Here is a 16910-nt window from a genome sequence, read left to right as displayed (position 1 = left end):
CAATAAAAAATATTAAGCTATTATTATTATTGTTGTTATTTTTATAAAAATAGGACTATATAACACAGTTCTTGAAAAATCCACTCATGAAAAATATTTAAGATATTACTAAACTTAAGTATATAGGCTATGGGCTCTGGTTTATTTATAAAAAGTATTCCTCCAGTTTGTTTTGATAAACCAACAAAGATAACTTGCTAATGAATGCAGTATTTTGTACATTTTTATTTTTCTGAATTAAATGTTTTTTTCATCTGTTTCTTGGATTAATGGAATGGAATTAATTGTGTTGCCAAAAAAATAAATAAATAAATAAATTAACCAGAACTAACAAAATAATATAAACATGACGCGGACGCGCATCATCGTGCATGCGCAGGTGCAGGTCGCAGGAGCGTTTTCAAAAAACGCTTTGTAACGGCTCTTTTCCTCCATTTCGTGACTGCTGTCATCTCTAACACACGGAAGGTGAGTAAGTTGGCAAAATAAATATACAAATTAGATACGATTTGCACACAAATATCTACACTTACATGCATCATTATGTCGTGTAACCTGTTTTAGGAACCTCTCGCGAAGCGATTGCTGTTGTATAAGATTGGGTAAACGTTATTATTTTGCAATAATAACAATCGGCTGGATATACATAATCACTCAAATTACACGTCTACCTCACACAAATATAAATAATTTGATGTAAAATATTGATTTATGTCGAAATATTTTATTGTCATTGAAGCTTCCATGAAAGCTATTGCAAGCGACCGTTAATTTTAAATTAAACAGATAACGTTATACATTCGTACTGCTTATTGGACGGCTTTTTTCCTCAAATATATTTATTTATTTATTTATTTATTTATTTATTTATTTTCTTCCCTTACATATACAGTGTGTAGCAAGTGTCTTGAGCAGGGTTGCTTATATTATTTTCTAGCCGCATTTATACATTTATTTTTAGGAAGGTTTCTATGCAAAGTTTTATAAATGCAACCCCTGATCTCCATCTGTTATTGATTGAATTAGTTGCCTTTGCAGTGGTAAGTAAATCATGCCCTGCCGTGTCTGCAAGGTGAGAATGGATGTTTATGGCATTTTGTTAACGCCGCTGCACTTTTTATGCTAATTCGTTTTATTGGTTTAATCAGATGAGGTAGGAGATCCTGCCCCTGAGAGCCATAACTCACATGCTAAAGGCACACGTGTGATGGAGCCCACAGTAATGATGCTAAAAGAGGAATGAGTTTCCGATCCCACACCGAACAATCAATTGCGATGTTTATCATGAAATGTCTATTTTATTGCCTGTGTAATGGACAATGGACTTAAATCTTTAGTATAAATTAGCACTCAAAATAGAAACCTGTGAGCCTATCTGCACTTAGTAAAAATGGTCATTTAAAAGCAATGGGTAAATACTGTTTCCATGTAAAGGCATGAGGGAGACTGAGATAAACTAAAGGAAATGATAGCTGCTTCTACAGGACCTTTGTTCTGTCATCAGTTTTACTTCCTCATGTAAATTCACACCACACCAACAGATGCTGACGAATGTAGACAATAACCGGTTTACAGCACATAATTTCACACACAATCTATGACCCAATTGTGCATTTTTAAATGAGTGGTTCACCCAAAAAAATTGAGAAAATTTACTCATTCTCGAGTGGTTTCAAACCTTTATGAGTTTCTTCTTTCAGTTGAACACAAAGTAAAGTTTATTTATAAACTAATTTCGAGAGCATCACGTGCTTATGGTTGTTTGCGGATGGTCCCGCATTATCCAATTTTTAAATCAGATAATTTCTAAGCCATTATAAATACCCTAAGTTCCATATGACAGCCATCTTCGCTTTGAAGGATGCTTCCTGCAACAAAACGCTCCAGCATTGCATAATTTAAACCTATCGATAAGGAAAGGAACAAACAAACAACAACAACTCCAGCCAGAGCCACGCTCTCCCCGAGACTTCAGCCGTAGCTTCGCCAGCAATCGAACCTCAGTTGCCGCAAGACACCGGTTTACCAGCTCTACCATCTTCCACTTCAAGCTGCCTTGCACAACGCATCCACCATGTCTTAAACCCAATTTTCCAGCAAGATCACAGTCCACAAACTCCGACTAAACTCTTAAAACGCCAGCATCCACAATTCCAAACCATCTCAATGAAGCCAAACTTTCTCCCCTACCATTCCACCCATGGTACATAGCATGATTTAAAGGGCACCTATGGTGAAAAATCTACTTTTCAAGCTGTTTGGACAGACATGTGTGTAGGTATAGTGTATAGACCGTCATACTGGGGTGATATAAACACAGCCAGTGCTTTTTCTAAATTTAACAACATAAAAACGGTGGACCAATTGGAGTGGTTTTCAGATCAACCGCAACTTAAGGTAGGACTGCGGTCCCCCCCGCCCACCAATATTGAATGACAGGCGCGCATCACCATATCCTCAGCTTGTTGTTTCATGTCCGCCATTTTCAGCGTGTGAGTCAAAGTGATGTCACCAAAGGAACACCTTTGCTCTATTTTAAGAAGCAAGGCTCATTAGGCTCAAGACAAGATCAACATTCATCACATGATCGCTCTCATCGGAATTATTTTTTGTAATTTAGGTGGGTTTGCAAACGTGTACTTTTCATTGTGTCAACCTTAAACTTCAGCCGTTTGCATTTCTCGCGGTCACAGAAGCTCCCTGTGATCTTAACTAGGTGCAGCTGAAAAGTGCGAGCGTGTTGCCTCACGTGCGCGTCCGTGCATTGGAAATAAAATAATGAACTTGCTTGCAGGTCGCACACCTGAAGTGCCGCTCGGCGACACGGCGATCCATTTTAGAATTCTAAGCTTAGGTTTCTATCAGGGTGCACACACCGGCGCCTTAAGCTGGCGGCTGTCCACGGCGCCCAGCCACGACTCGGGACACGTCATATTTCTGCCACGCTACAGAACGCTATCTGAATAGTTTCATTTTAAATAACATGCGAATGTGCGTGTCTGGTGTGCCGTGTTGCGGCTCTGAGCGGCGCATCCGGTGCCTCAGTCAAAGTTAATTCAATGTGTGTGGTTATTAGTCTTAGTGTACAAGCTCGGAACTTTAAACTAGTACACAGTTGCCTGTAAAACTATACAAAGACACAAATGATTTTGTACTCTGCTTGGTCTGTGTCCAAGTGGTACATGTACAGCTGAATGCTGGTCCTCTCACTCATGTTGCTTCTCTTTGTCTGCCTGTCTGTTGCCAAACACAAATCAGGGGAGCTCTTGGCTCCACCCCCTCGTTACGTTGGGCAGGAAGACGAAACAAATTTTCATGTGAAGCAACACACCCCTAAAACAGCGAGCTGTGGACACGCCCCCAAATAACACTTTTTAACACATTATAATAAAACAATCTGAATTGTGTTTTGAACTGAACCTAAACTGGCACACTCAGAAGAACCATAATATTAATATCAAACCTTTAAAAAAAGGTAAACTAGGTGCCCTTTAAGGAGAAACCTTGCCAAAATAATGCCTCACCAACAAAGACTAAACATTTTATATATCTTTCGAAAGCTGAGACTCGCGTGACTAGAATGACATTAGTGTCATCTGTCGAACTGGCAATAACCAAAATATAATAACAAACACTCCTCACAAGCCTCCCGTCTGTCCACAGATCCATAAAATTCCAACAGCATGGAGTAATTCGACTGCACAGGGTCCAGGCAATCCAATTGCGTAAAACATTAGTCCACAACCCATTTATACATCAACAAACAGCCACGGGAAGCACTGCTATCATCCAAACTAGTCACTGGAGCGCGTTCAGTAGAGTACCGTCTTTTAGATGTTAACATATTTCGTCACAAAATGGCCGACAACCTTTTGATTGACAGTTCATTGAAACAAAACCTCAAACAGTCCTGCCTTCTCTCTTGCCAGTTTATGAATGACCCAGTTGCAAATGACTTGTGAAATGACTTTGGCCAGATATGCTTGTGATTCTAACCATGTTAAAATTGCAAGGGTGATGCTATATCAGCATGGTTCAAATTAAATGGTGTCACCGTTTTTAAAGTTCTAGGTTGATGACGGCAGTTAATTTATATATTTATATATAAAAAACAGCCGCATCTGAACTTCTGAAAGATTCATTCGTAGCTAGCGAAACATCAAGTATAGAAGTCTAATCGTAATGCCATGATGCCTAATCCAAATCGGCACCATAGACATGCTCCTAGTAAGCAGTTTTCTCTTAAGAGCAATCACTATCTGTTCATCAGCTACTACAGCAGGGCAGTTCTTGAGATCTACCTGAGCTCAAACTTCCCTCTCACCTTGCAAACTGGAGGAAGCCCGGGCTTAAAGATCTTAAGAGCTCAGGGCTCTTTCAAGGGACAGCATATAAAACAAGCTTCATAATCAATCATCAGCTAAGTGTGAACTCTTAAAATAAGATATTTTGAAGAATATCTAAAACCTGCAACCCTGATATTAAGCATAGAAATAACAAATACAGCGGAAGTCTATGACTACCGGTTTCCAGTTGTCTTTGAAATTGTTGTTCAACAGAAGAAAGAAAGTCAAACAGGTTTTGAGCAAGGTATTTAACAAGTATCAAGGTATTTAACAAGCACAAAGTCAATTACAAATCGCAATTCTGATTCTTTTTTTTTTGAAGTGGAAAAACTTTCACATTGCTAAGTTCTTGTGTTTCCTCTAACAAAAACATGTAAAGTGTGCATCTGCTCCACGTAGTGTGTCACATGATGCAGACGGCACAATCAAAATAATCATAGACAGCATCTGAAGTGGATCAAATGGCAAAAATAATCCTAAATGTATTGTCTTTACTATATCGGGCAAACAATTTTCTTATGATGAATCTGCTTTCAGCAACTGTGCTACCCACTGCCGGAACTGACTTCCAGAAAGGATCAGATGTGCTGAATCCAGGCTTAAAACACATCTGTTTCTGTGCATTTCCTGAATGAGTGCTGCTCTGTGTCCGTCTATTCACACACCTTTCTCTTTTCATTCCTTTTTTTAAACTGTAAAACACTTTTATCTGTTTTTAAATTTTACACTTCATTTGTGATTGTTTTATCATTCATTTTAAACTTTTTTGGTCGCTCTTTATTTAAATGTACAACAAGCACTTTGAATTATTGTGTATGAAATGCGCTACATAATCTTGCCTTGCCTTATTGGGCTGAACAAATTATAGGCTGATATGCTGCCAAGATGTCATACATCCATTAATATTTAATTATCTATTATACCAATTACAAAAACACTGTAATAAGATGTAATATGAAAAATGAACAAAGCGTAATATGTCAATATGTTTTTAGGGTTGTGACAAACCCAAAATCAAGTGATATTAAATTTGAGAATATTTTATAACCTGAAAAACATTAAAAAGTAAAAGAGTGAAGTTAGCATGAAACACACACTGATACATTTGCATCACACTACACAGCACACTTTTGTGTTCTGTGTTTTCTTTTTTTAGGGGTTTTTTACTATTTATTGGACAGGACGGTGTGGGGAGCAGAGAGAGGGAAATGTTCGATAAATGATCTTGAGCCGGGAATCAAACCCAGGTCACTGTGAGCACCTCAGGGCTATTTGTTGGCACACAAGGCTATTGACTTGTTTTGTGTTTTTATAGGAGTATAAAACCATTCTATTCTAAATTAAACATATCGGCTCGACTCCATATGAGTCCCACATACAGTGGCACAGCAGGAATCAGGATCTGTTTCTGATCATGTGACTAACAAGATAGTGCTGGAAGATGATGTGTGTAACAGACCTAAGCATCTGACAAATGTCTTATCTTGGAGTGCAGTGTTACCTATCCACAGAATACATAAGCTTGTAAATTTAAAAGTAAAAGTAAAACATGACTGAGGAGACTTGTACAGAGAAATCATACAGGAGAAAAGACACTTGAGTTTGTGACAAAACCGTGGTTATGTACTGTATATTTTACTGCATTTGATAATTCATACCCAGAAACTGTGAAAGAAGTGACATTCATTATAAGATTAGTTAAGAGACTTAAAAATGTACTTGCAGACTATTTGCTTCAGTCATATATTTTGTCATCGAGAATTTCTTATCATTTCAAAACAAATCAACTCTTCTTCATGGACCAATCAAACTTTGAATTAAATTATGGAATTAAAATAAAATAAACAAAAATGTAAATAAAAAAAAACAATGTAAAATAATAAACAAAAATAAAAAACTATGTAAAATAATGAACAAAAATTAAATAAAAACAATGTAACAAAAATTAAATAATAAACAAATCTTTAAATAAAACCAATGTAAAATAATAAACAAAAAAAAAAACCAATGTAAATAAACAAAAATAAAAAAACTATGTAAAATAATAAACAAAAATAAAAAACTATGTAAAATAATAAAAAATAAATAAAAACAATGTAACAAAATTAAATAATAAACAAATCTTTAAATAAAAACAATGTAAAATAATAAACAAAAATAAAAAACTATGTAAAATAATAAACAAAAATAAAAAACTATGTAAAATAATGAACAAAAATTAAATAAAAACAATGTAACAAAAATTAAATAATAAACAAATCTTTAAATAAAACCAATGTAAAATAATAAACAAAAAAAACCAATGTAAATAAACAAAATAAAAAACTATGTAAAATAATAAACAAAAATAAAAAACTATGTAAAATAATAAAAAATAAATAAAAACAATGTAACAAAATTAAATAATAAAAAAATCTTTAAATAAAACCAATGTAAAATAATAAACAAAAAAAAAAACAATGTAAATAAACAAAAATAAAAAACTATGTAAATAATAAACAAAAATAAAAAAACTATGTAAAATAATAAACAAAAAATAAATAAAAACAATGTAACAAAATTAAATAATAAACAAATCTTTAAATAAAAACAATGTAAAATAATTAACAAAATAAAAAAACAATGTAAATAAACAAAATAAAAAACTATGTAAAATAATAAACAAAAAATAAATAAAAACAATGTAACAAAAATTAAATAACAAACAAATCTTTAAATAAAAACTATGTAAAATAATAAAAAATAATAAAAAACAATGTAAAATAATAAACAAAAATAAAAAACTATGTAAAATAATAAACAAAAATAAAAACTATGTAAAATAATAAACAAAAAATAAATAAAAACAATGTAACAAAAATTAAATAATAAACAAATCTTTAAATAAAACCAATTTAAAATAATAATAAACAAAAAAAATGTAAATAAACAAAAATAAAAAACTATGTAAAATAATAAACAAAAATAAAAAACTATGTAAAATAATAAACAATAAAAATAAATAAAAACAATGAAACTAAATTAAATAATAAACAAATCTTTAAATAAAAACAATGTAAAATAATTAACAAAATAAAAAACAATGTAAATAAACAAAAATAAAAAACTATGTAAAATAATAAACAAAAAATAAATAAAAACAATGTAACAAAAATTAAATAACAAACAAATCTTTAAATAAAAACAATGTAAAATAATAAAAATAATAAAAAACAATGTAAAATAATAAACAAAAATAAAAAACTATGTAAAATAATAAACAAAAAAAAAATAAAAACTATGTAACAAAAATTTAAAAATAAACAAATCTTTAAATAAAAACAATGTAAAAAAATAAACAAAAATAAAAACTATGTAAAATAATAAACAAAAATAAATAAAAACAATGTAACAAAAATTAAATAATAAACAAATCTTTAAATAAAACCAATGTAAAATAATAAACAAAAAAAAAACAAATGTAAATAAACAAAAATAAAAAACTATGTAAAATAATAAACAAAAATAAAAAACTATGTAAAATAATAAACAAAAAATAAATAAAAACAATGTAACAAAAATTAAATAATAAACAAATCTTTAAATAAAACCAATGTAAAATAATAAACAGAAAAAACAATGTAAATAAACAAAAATAAAAAACTATGTAAATAATAAACAAAAATAAAAAAACTATGTAAAATAATAAACAAAAAATAAATAAAAACAATGTAACAAAATTAAATAATAAACAAATCTTTAAATAAAACAATGTAAAATAATAAACAAAATAAAAAACAATGTAAATAAACAAAAATAAAAAAACTATCTAAAATAATAAACAAAAAATAAATAAAAACAATGTAACAAAAATTAAATAACAACAAATCTTTAAATAAAAACAATGGAAAATAATAAAAAATAATAAAAAAACAATGTAAAATAATAAACAAAAATAAAAAACTATGTAAAATAATAAACAAAAAAAACTATGTAAAATAATAAACAAAAATAAATAAAAACTATGTAACAAAAATTTAAAAATAAACAAATCTTTAAATAAAAACAATGTAAAATAATAAACAAAAATAAAAACAATGTAAAATAGTACACAAAAATTAAATAAAACAATACACACACAAAATCAATATAAAATAATACACTAAAATAAAATAAATAAAACAATAAAAACCATTTTAAAAATCAAATCAACATCAACAAAACAAAACTAAAATAAAATAAATAATAAAATAAAAGCAAATAAAAACTGATTAAAGCATAGTCTAGGTGTGATTCTCAGTGTTTTGTGACCCTTTAAACTTTGAGCTGGTGGACAGATAAGCACTGCCAACACAACTATATTCAGTTATATTGATACATGGTGATGTGTGTAAATGGAGCTCTTAGAACTGTCGATCAATAAATTAACACTGGATAAAAAAGCCCCACAGATGTAACACATGACCTTAAAATGCATTCAAAGAACACTAAAAGGTTTATTTCGACTTTACCATTTATCAGAAGTCTACACTTTATAATAATTATTCATTTTATTTTCATTAAAAGTTTCATTGCAAGTACATCAACCAACTCTCAGTAGAATATCAGTGACAGAGTTAGGATTAAACCTAAATGCTGACATAATAGCAAATGTACAGTCAGAAAAAACCTTTATCAGACAGAGAACCATATATAGTAACTTCATTGTCCATGATTACACTGTTTATTTATTTATTTATTTATTTATTTATTTATTTATTTATTTATTTGTTGTTTCCATACAATTCAAAGTCATTCATGAGTCAAAAACTCCAGGGTATTTCAATGATTTAAAGGGTTAAACATGTAGCTATTAACATGTATGCTAATCAGAAGGAACTGGTTGTGGGATAGTTCACCCAAAAATGAAAATTTACTCAACGTTTACTCACCCTCAAGTGATTCGAAGCCGTTCTTTTTTTCTATTGTGCACAAAAGAGATTTTGAAGAATGTTAGAATCTAGAAGCCACTGACATGCATTTTACAAAGTACTATGCTACTGAAGTTTTTTGATAGTGTGTGTTCAACAAAAAAAACTCAAACAGATTTGAAACAACTGAAGGGAATATTTCCATTTTTGGGTGATTCTTTAAAGTCTGTCATCAGTTAATGTCCGATACCAATTAAAACAATGAAATAATTAACTTCCACTACAACAGCACTTCTCCATTACGAATCTAAATCCAGAGAGAATTCCAAAACCCTTTCATATTTCAAAAGCATTGAATGTGTGTAGGGATTAAAGGTGTGGATATACTACTCTGACAAATTTCAAGGTTATAGTTTTGCATTTTTATATTCGTTTTAATTTCAATGCTTTTTTATTTTTATTTGATTCAGTTTAGTTTAAGTTTGTTTCATTAATAATGCTGTTATATTTAGTTTATATTTGATTTATTAACACATTTCTATTTAGTTTTATATATTTAGTTTCTGTTAACAGAATACCAGTGTAGACCACAGCAGTCAATAGACATCGAACCCCAAACCAAAAAAGCAACTTGAATGCAAAAAGGAAACATTTTAAAGAATTCGGACAAACTTCTTCATATAAAAAGACAACGTGCAGTTAAATAAAGTTTATATTTTTGGGCAGATAAAGAAAAAAAAAGTACATGTTTTATGTTTGTTATATATACAGTTGAAGTTAGAATTATTAGCCCCCCTGAAGTATTAGCCCCCTTGTTTTTTTTACCCAATTTGTGTTTAACGGAGAGCAGATTTTTTCAACACATTTCTAAACATAATAGTTTTAATAACTAATTTCTAATAACTGATTTATTTTATCTTTGCCATGATGACAGTAAATAATATTTGACTCGATATTTTTAAGACACTTCTATACAGCTTAAAGTAATTTAACAGCTTAACTAGGTTAATTAGGTTAACAAGGCAGGTTAGGGTAATAAGGCAAGTTATTGTATAATGATGGTTTGTTCTGTATAAGGGGCTAAGAATTTTGTCCTTAAAATGGTGTTTAAAAAATTATAAACTGCTTTTATTCTAGCCGAAATAAATCAAATAAGACTTTCTCCAGAAGAAAAAATATTATCAGACATACTGTGAAAATGTGCTTGCTTTGTTAAACATAATTTGGGAAATATTTTTAAAAAATAATAAAATTCAAACCGGGGTTAATAATTCTGACTTCAACTGTAAGCATGCTGTTTTTATATATAAACATGTTTAGCTGATGCAGCTTATGTTGCAACAAGAATTCCATCACAGGTCTTCCTAAAAATCTGCAGATCAAATTTTCATATCTTTTTGCTTAGAATTATTGTATATTATCCATTAGTTTTTTTTTTTTTCCGATGACTGTAGTTAGTTTCTTTAGTTTTAGTTTTTTCATTTATTGTTCTATTTCTGTTTACAAAAAGGTGTTTAAACCAATAGTTTAAGTCTTAGTTGTCTTTTACTAAAATAAGATTGATTGGAATAAAGACAGAGCAATTTCTCACATTAGACTGCTCTGTTACTTTTGACAAACTTCTGGTTTACAAACTTTTTGTGTTTTGGTAACAAAAAATATGTCACTAGTCATTTTGTCATGTTTTCACTTATTATTCATGTATTTTATAATGCAAAAGGCACTTAATGTTTGATTAATAGTTTAATGTTTTTGTTAAAGTTTTTATAACCAATTTTTCCATATCTGACTTTGAAGAAAATTCTAATTTGAACCTTTAAATTGAGATTTTAAAGGGTTTGTTCACCCAAACGTGAAAATGTACTAACTATTTACCCACGTTCAAGTGGTTTCAAACCTTGTTTTGAGTTTCTTCTAATGAAAACTAAAGAAGTCATTCTGAATAAAACTGAAAACCTGTAACCATTGACTTCCATAGTAGGAAAAACAAATACTATAGAGGTCAAGAGTTATAGGTTTGCAACTTTCTTCAAATCAGCTTCTATCATATTCAGAAGAAGAAAGAAACTCAAACAGGTTTGGAACAAGTGAAGGGCGAGTAAATGATGACAGGAATTAAATTTTTGTGTCAACTATAGTTTTAAGAACCCCTGCACTACAGTTTTCTTCTTCATCATCACTATAAATTCTTCAGCAAATGTGTCACGGATACTTTCTGACCTTTGAACTTTCCACTCTCCAACAATGCCCCCGACTCCTCCAGCGAGAAGAACTCTTCAACTGAGACAAAGTTATAGTCGACCCCAGAGATCTCACCGTCTCGTGGCTGTCTAGTTGTACCTGCGATGACATAGAAGACAGGAAAAGACACATTAAATACAGAATTCAAATAACATAGACCAGGGGCGTCCAAAATTGGTTCTGGAGGGCCAGTGTCTGGGAGAGTTTAGCTCCAATCCTAATCAAACACACCTGAACCACCTAATCAAGCTCTAACTAGATATACTACAACTTTCCTGGCAGGTGTGCTAAAGTCGAATACTGCACCTAAAAAGAGTAAAAAAAAATTGTAATAATGACATATTTAAATTACAGTAAGTGAGTTTTTTTCTTAAAACTAAAGCTAAATAATCTGCCAATGGGGTTAGCAAAATAAACTTATTTCACTGAAAAAAAAATTTAATCAAGAAGCATTTTTAAGAGAAGCAAAAAAAAATTTTCTTGTTTTTAAAAGTAATATGTCAAATTGAAGTGTGTTTTTTCTTAAAACAAGTAAAATAATCTTGTTTTTCCTTTTGACATACATATGATTATTTTGCTTACCACCATTGACAGATAATTTTGCTTGTTTTAAAGAAAAAAATTACTTAATTTCAATTCAATTCAATTCAATTCAATTGAATTGAATTGAACTTAATTTCAACAAATTATTTCTTAAAACAAGACCATATGTTTTGCTTGTCTAGAAAATGCTTCTTGATTTTATCATTTTTAGGTATTTGGACTAGAAACAAGACAAAAACACTAATGCCCGATTCAATTGAAGCTAACAGAAGTGTCAGCTAATCAGATCGCCTTATGCAAATACCCCAGCTCAGTCAGTGGCCATTTGCAGTTTAATTTTATTGGCAGACACTGCTATGACGATTGCTTCAGCCCCAACTTCAAACACGCCCTCTATCAAGTATTAACGCTGACGCCCCGTGTAAATCGGGCGCTAGTAAGACAAACATATTTTGCAGTGTTCAAAGTGAAAACGTGTTAGTAATTATTAATCTGCTTACCTCGTTAACCCATTACCATTTTATTTAGCTTGTTCTAAGAAAAACCTTACAGATTTTTATTTCTGAAAACAAGACAATAGTTCTTGCTGGTCTAGAAAATGCTTCTTGATTTTATCATTTTTAGATTTTTGGACTAGAAACAAGACAAAATCTAGCGCCTGATTCACATGTCAATGCTTCCTATTCACGTTGAAAGGGTGACGCCAAGCGTTGCCGAACTGAATCCGTTACTCGCTGCAGAAGTTGGGAATTTCTCATGTTTTTAAACGCCAATGGAAGTGTCAGCCAATCAGATCGCTTTATGCAAATACACCAGCTCAGACAATAACCAGCTGCGATCTAAATTCATTGGCTGACACACTGCTTTGACGATCGTGTGAACCCAACTTTAGACATGCCCTCTTTCAAGCATTAACGCTGATGTTCCGTGTAAATTGATGCATGAAAGACAAGCATATTTTGCAGTGTTCAATGGGAAAACCTATTATTAGTTATTAATTTGCTTACCTCGTTAACCCATTGACATATTATTTAGCTTGTTTTAAGGAAAACCTCACTTATTTTTGACATAGTATTACTGAAAACAAGACAATAGTTCTTGCTTGTCCAGAAAATGCTTCCTGATTTTATCATTTTTAGATATTTACACTAGAAACAAGACAATCTTTAAAACCCGATTCACACGTAAACGCTTCCCATTCACTTTAAAAAGGTGACGTCAACCGTTGCCGAACTGAATTATGGATCTGTTGCTCGCTGCAAAAGTTGGGGAATTTCTCAACTTTTCAAGCGTGTCAGCCAATCAGATCGCTTTATGAAAATAGACAGTAGCCTGTTGCAATCTAAATTCATTGGCTGATGCTGCTTTGATGATCGTGTCAGCCCAACTATAGACATGCCTTCTGTCATGCGTTAAAGCTGACGCCCCGTGTAATCGGCACAAGTGAGACAAGCATATTTTGCAGTGTTCAAACCGAAAACATAATTTTTTGTTTATTTTTTTAGGGGTTTTTCACCTTTATTTATGATAGGACAGTAAAGATTTCAGACAGGAAAACATTGGGAGTAGAGAGGGTGGAAGGATCGGCAAAAGACCTTGAGCCAGGAATCAAACTTGGGTTGCCATGAGCACGTCGGTGCACAGTACCACTAGGCTACTGGCACCGACGGCGAAAACATGATTAATTTGCTTACTCTGTTAACCAATTGACATATTATTTCACTTGTTTTAGGGAAAAAACAAGACGATAGTTCTTACTTGTCTAGAAAATGCTTCTTGATTTGAGAATTCTTTCGATATTTGGACTAGAAACAAGACAAAAACTCTAATTAAGAAAAATATTTATGTATTTATTGACAGATCACTGTCCCACACTACAACCTTCAGCTCAACGTATGAGTGTGTGTGCATCAGTGAGTGTGGGTGCAAACGTCCAGATTAAGATGGCATCTTATCCCCTTCTCCATCCAGCCTTGACTGACAAGTTAACAGGACTATGAACAGCCCAGACCAATTACAGTGATCCAGCCTGGAAAAGCTGACACGTCCCTCTCTCTCTCTCTCTCTCTACAGGCTTTGAACGGCTCCACACTGACACAACATCAATCGCGAATTCTTTATCACTCTTCTACCACACACACACACAAACACACACACACACACACACACACGCAGATCCTACCTCCTTTCTGCTTCGATATCTCTAATTAAGAGTGTGATAAGCAAAAGCAAAGTCCCCCCAGTACATCCCGACAGTCCCGGGTGCTTGGCTCTGAGGTCCTGCGCTCTGCGGTGGGTTTGTTTGTGTGTGTATTGATATATTCACCCGCAGCTCACACAGCCAGAGGCCTGCTGGAATGATTAGACCGAATGACTTCCCGCCACACCCACCGCACGTCAATCACAGCCAGACAAGAGGACAAGAGGAGCGAGCAGAGCCTGTCTAATTTAAGACTGGCCTCAAGGGTCTGTGTGTGTGTGGGAGCATATGTGTGTGCACGAAATTAAGCAATGCCTAATGCAAAGGCAATGTGAGGATTTTTGGTTTGAAAAGTGCTGTGAGTGCTGGAGAGGTCTCCACAAAAATTGGGTGTTATTCATGAAAATCGTCCAGTTCTTATGATAATTAGTGATATACATAGAGATTTTATCGATGTTATTAAAGATCATGCTGAAGAAAAGCACACTGCTGTGTGTTTCACAGAGGTCGCTCATGGTTTGGATGGTATTGAGCAGGATTCTTCCATGCCAATGAACAGGTCATGACATGGATAGCTGGTTGATAGATATGAGTGCCAATATTTGCAACTGGAATTTGAATATTATGAGGACAAACATATAAAGCGTATATGTGTCTTTATGGTTCGTACAATACATGTAAACAACAACAAATGGCAGTAGTAATTTGTAATAAAAAAACAAAATCATATTGAAAAACCTGTTTTTGAAAAATAAAATAAGGTAAGTGAAGTTGTTTCTCCTTGGTTATTCATTATATAGTCAAGGCAGAAATTGTTCATAGCCCTGTTAAATTCTGAAAAGTCACTTTTATTCAATGCAAGTTTTTGACTGGAAATGATACAGGCTTTTCCCAAAAGATAACAGGAAGATGTGCAAGAGGCATCATTGTGAAAAAAAAAAAAAACATTTATCAGCTTTTATTTTTTACATTTTAAGTCAGAATGTGCCAGGGGTATGAATAATTTTGGCTTGACTGTATATATATATATATATATATATATATATATATATATATATATATATATATATATATATATATATATATATATATATATATATATATATATATATATATATATATATATATATATATATATATATATATATATATATATATATATATAGTTGAAGTCAGAATTATTAGCCCCCCTTTTATTTATTTTTTATTTTTTAAATATTTCTCAAATGATGTTTAACAGAGCAAAGAAATTTTCACAGTATGTCTGATTTGACACAGAAAGTCTTATTTGTTTTATTTTGGCTAGAATAAAAGTAGTTTTGAATTTTTTTAAAAAACATTTTAAGGTCAAAATTATAAGCCCCTTTAAGCTATTTTTTTTTTTGATAAACTATCGTTATATAATAACTTGCCTAATTACCCTAACCTGCCTAGTCAACCTAATTAACCTAGTTAGGCCTTTAAATGGCACTTTTAGCTGTATAGAAGTGTCTTGGAAAATATCTAGTCAAATATTATTTACTGTCATCATGGCAAAGATAAAAGAAATCAGTTATTAAAAATGAGTTGTTAAAACTATTATGTTTAGAAATGTGTTGAAAAAAATCTGCTCTCCGTTGAACAGAAATTGGGGAAAAAATAGACGGGACGAATAAAACGGGGACTAATAATTCTGACTTCAACTGTGTATATATATATATATATATATATATATATATATATATATATATATATATATATATATATATATATATATATATATATATATATATATATTTATATTTCAGCATAGGTTTTTATGCAGCGGATGCCGTTCAAACCACAACCCATTACTGGGAAACACCTATACGCTCTCTCATTCAGACACACACATACACTACAGCCAATTTTAGTTCACCCAATTCACCTGTACCACGTCTTTGGACTGTGGGGGAAACCCGAGCACCCGGAAGAAACCCATGTGAACACGGGGAGAACATGCAAACTCCACACAGTAATGTCAACTGGTCCAGCAGGGACTCGAACCAGCGACCTTCTTGCTGTAAGGTGACAGTGCTAACCACTGAGCCACCATGCCGCCACAGTAAAATATTATTGTGACAGTCTTTTGTTGGCAGACAATTCCATGTTTATGTCTCACAATTGCTTAAAGATTTTCGTTACATCCCAAATAGCACACTATACACTATGCACTTTTACACTATCAACTTTTGCACTTGTACACTGAACAATGTAGTGTATGAGTAGTGTATGAGTTTAGTATCATCCCAAATGGAACACAAAGGCTGTGTCCCAAATTACCTACTACTTGAGTAGGTACTAGCTTTGAATTTAAATTTACTAGACGATCATTAGAAAAGTACGTTCTATATAATATGAATGGACTTCGAACGTACTACATATGCCATTAGTCATTATCACGTGACCGACCAGCATCAGTTGCCTCAATTCACTCCCATTCATGAATTCTCTTGTGTGGCATCATGGGATAGTATAGCGTCCATCAGATGCGCACTTCAGTATCTCAACGCAAGTAGTAGGTCATTGTTTTTCAAATACTATGAATTCAGACACAGTACACGGCTTACATACTGTTTCTAATGTAATAGTTCATTGATTTTCTTTTCGGCTTAGTTCTTTCATCAATCTGGGGTCGCCACAGCGGAATAAACCGCCAGCATGTTTTACGCA

The 16910-nt window shown here is 32.1% G+C and overlaps 1 protein-coding gene across 1 annotated transcript in view; it reads right to left on the bottom strand.

Annotated features, from left to right (window-relative positions):
• Nucleotides 1-16910, bottom strand: part of LOC130233207 (membrane-associated guanylate kinase, WW and PDZ domain-containing protein 1) — a 153747-nt gene that overhangs the window by 93650 nt on the left and 43187 nt on the right. The window contains exons 3-4 of the mRNA XM_056463135.1: nt 11456-11575; nt 9257-9286 (exon numbers count right to left, since the gene is read on the bottom strand). Coding sequence (XP_056319110.1) covers nt 9257-9286; nt 11456-11575 — 150 coding nt within the window. The remainder of the gene's footprint in view (nt 1-9256; nt 9287-11455; nt 11576-16910) is intronic.

This window comes from Danio aesculapii, chromosome 8 (assembly GCF_903798145.1).
Source record: "Danio aesculapii chromosome 8, fDanAes4.1, whole genome shotgun sequence".
Classification (NCBI taxonomy): Eukaryota; Metazoa; Chordata; class Actinopteri; order Cypriniformes; family Danionidae; genus Danio; species Danio aesculapii.
The sequence above is the reverse complement of the archived record's forward strand: the minus strand, read 5'-3'. Positions and strand labels throughout refer to the sequence as shown.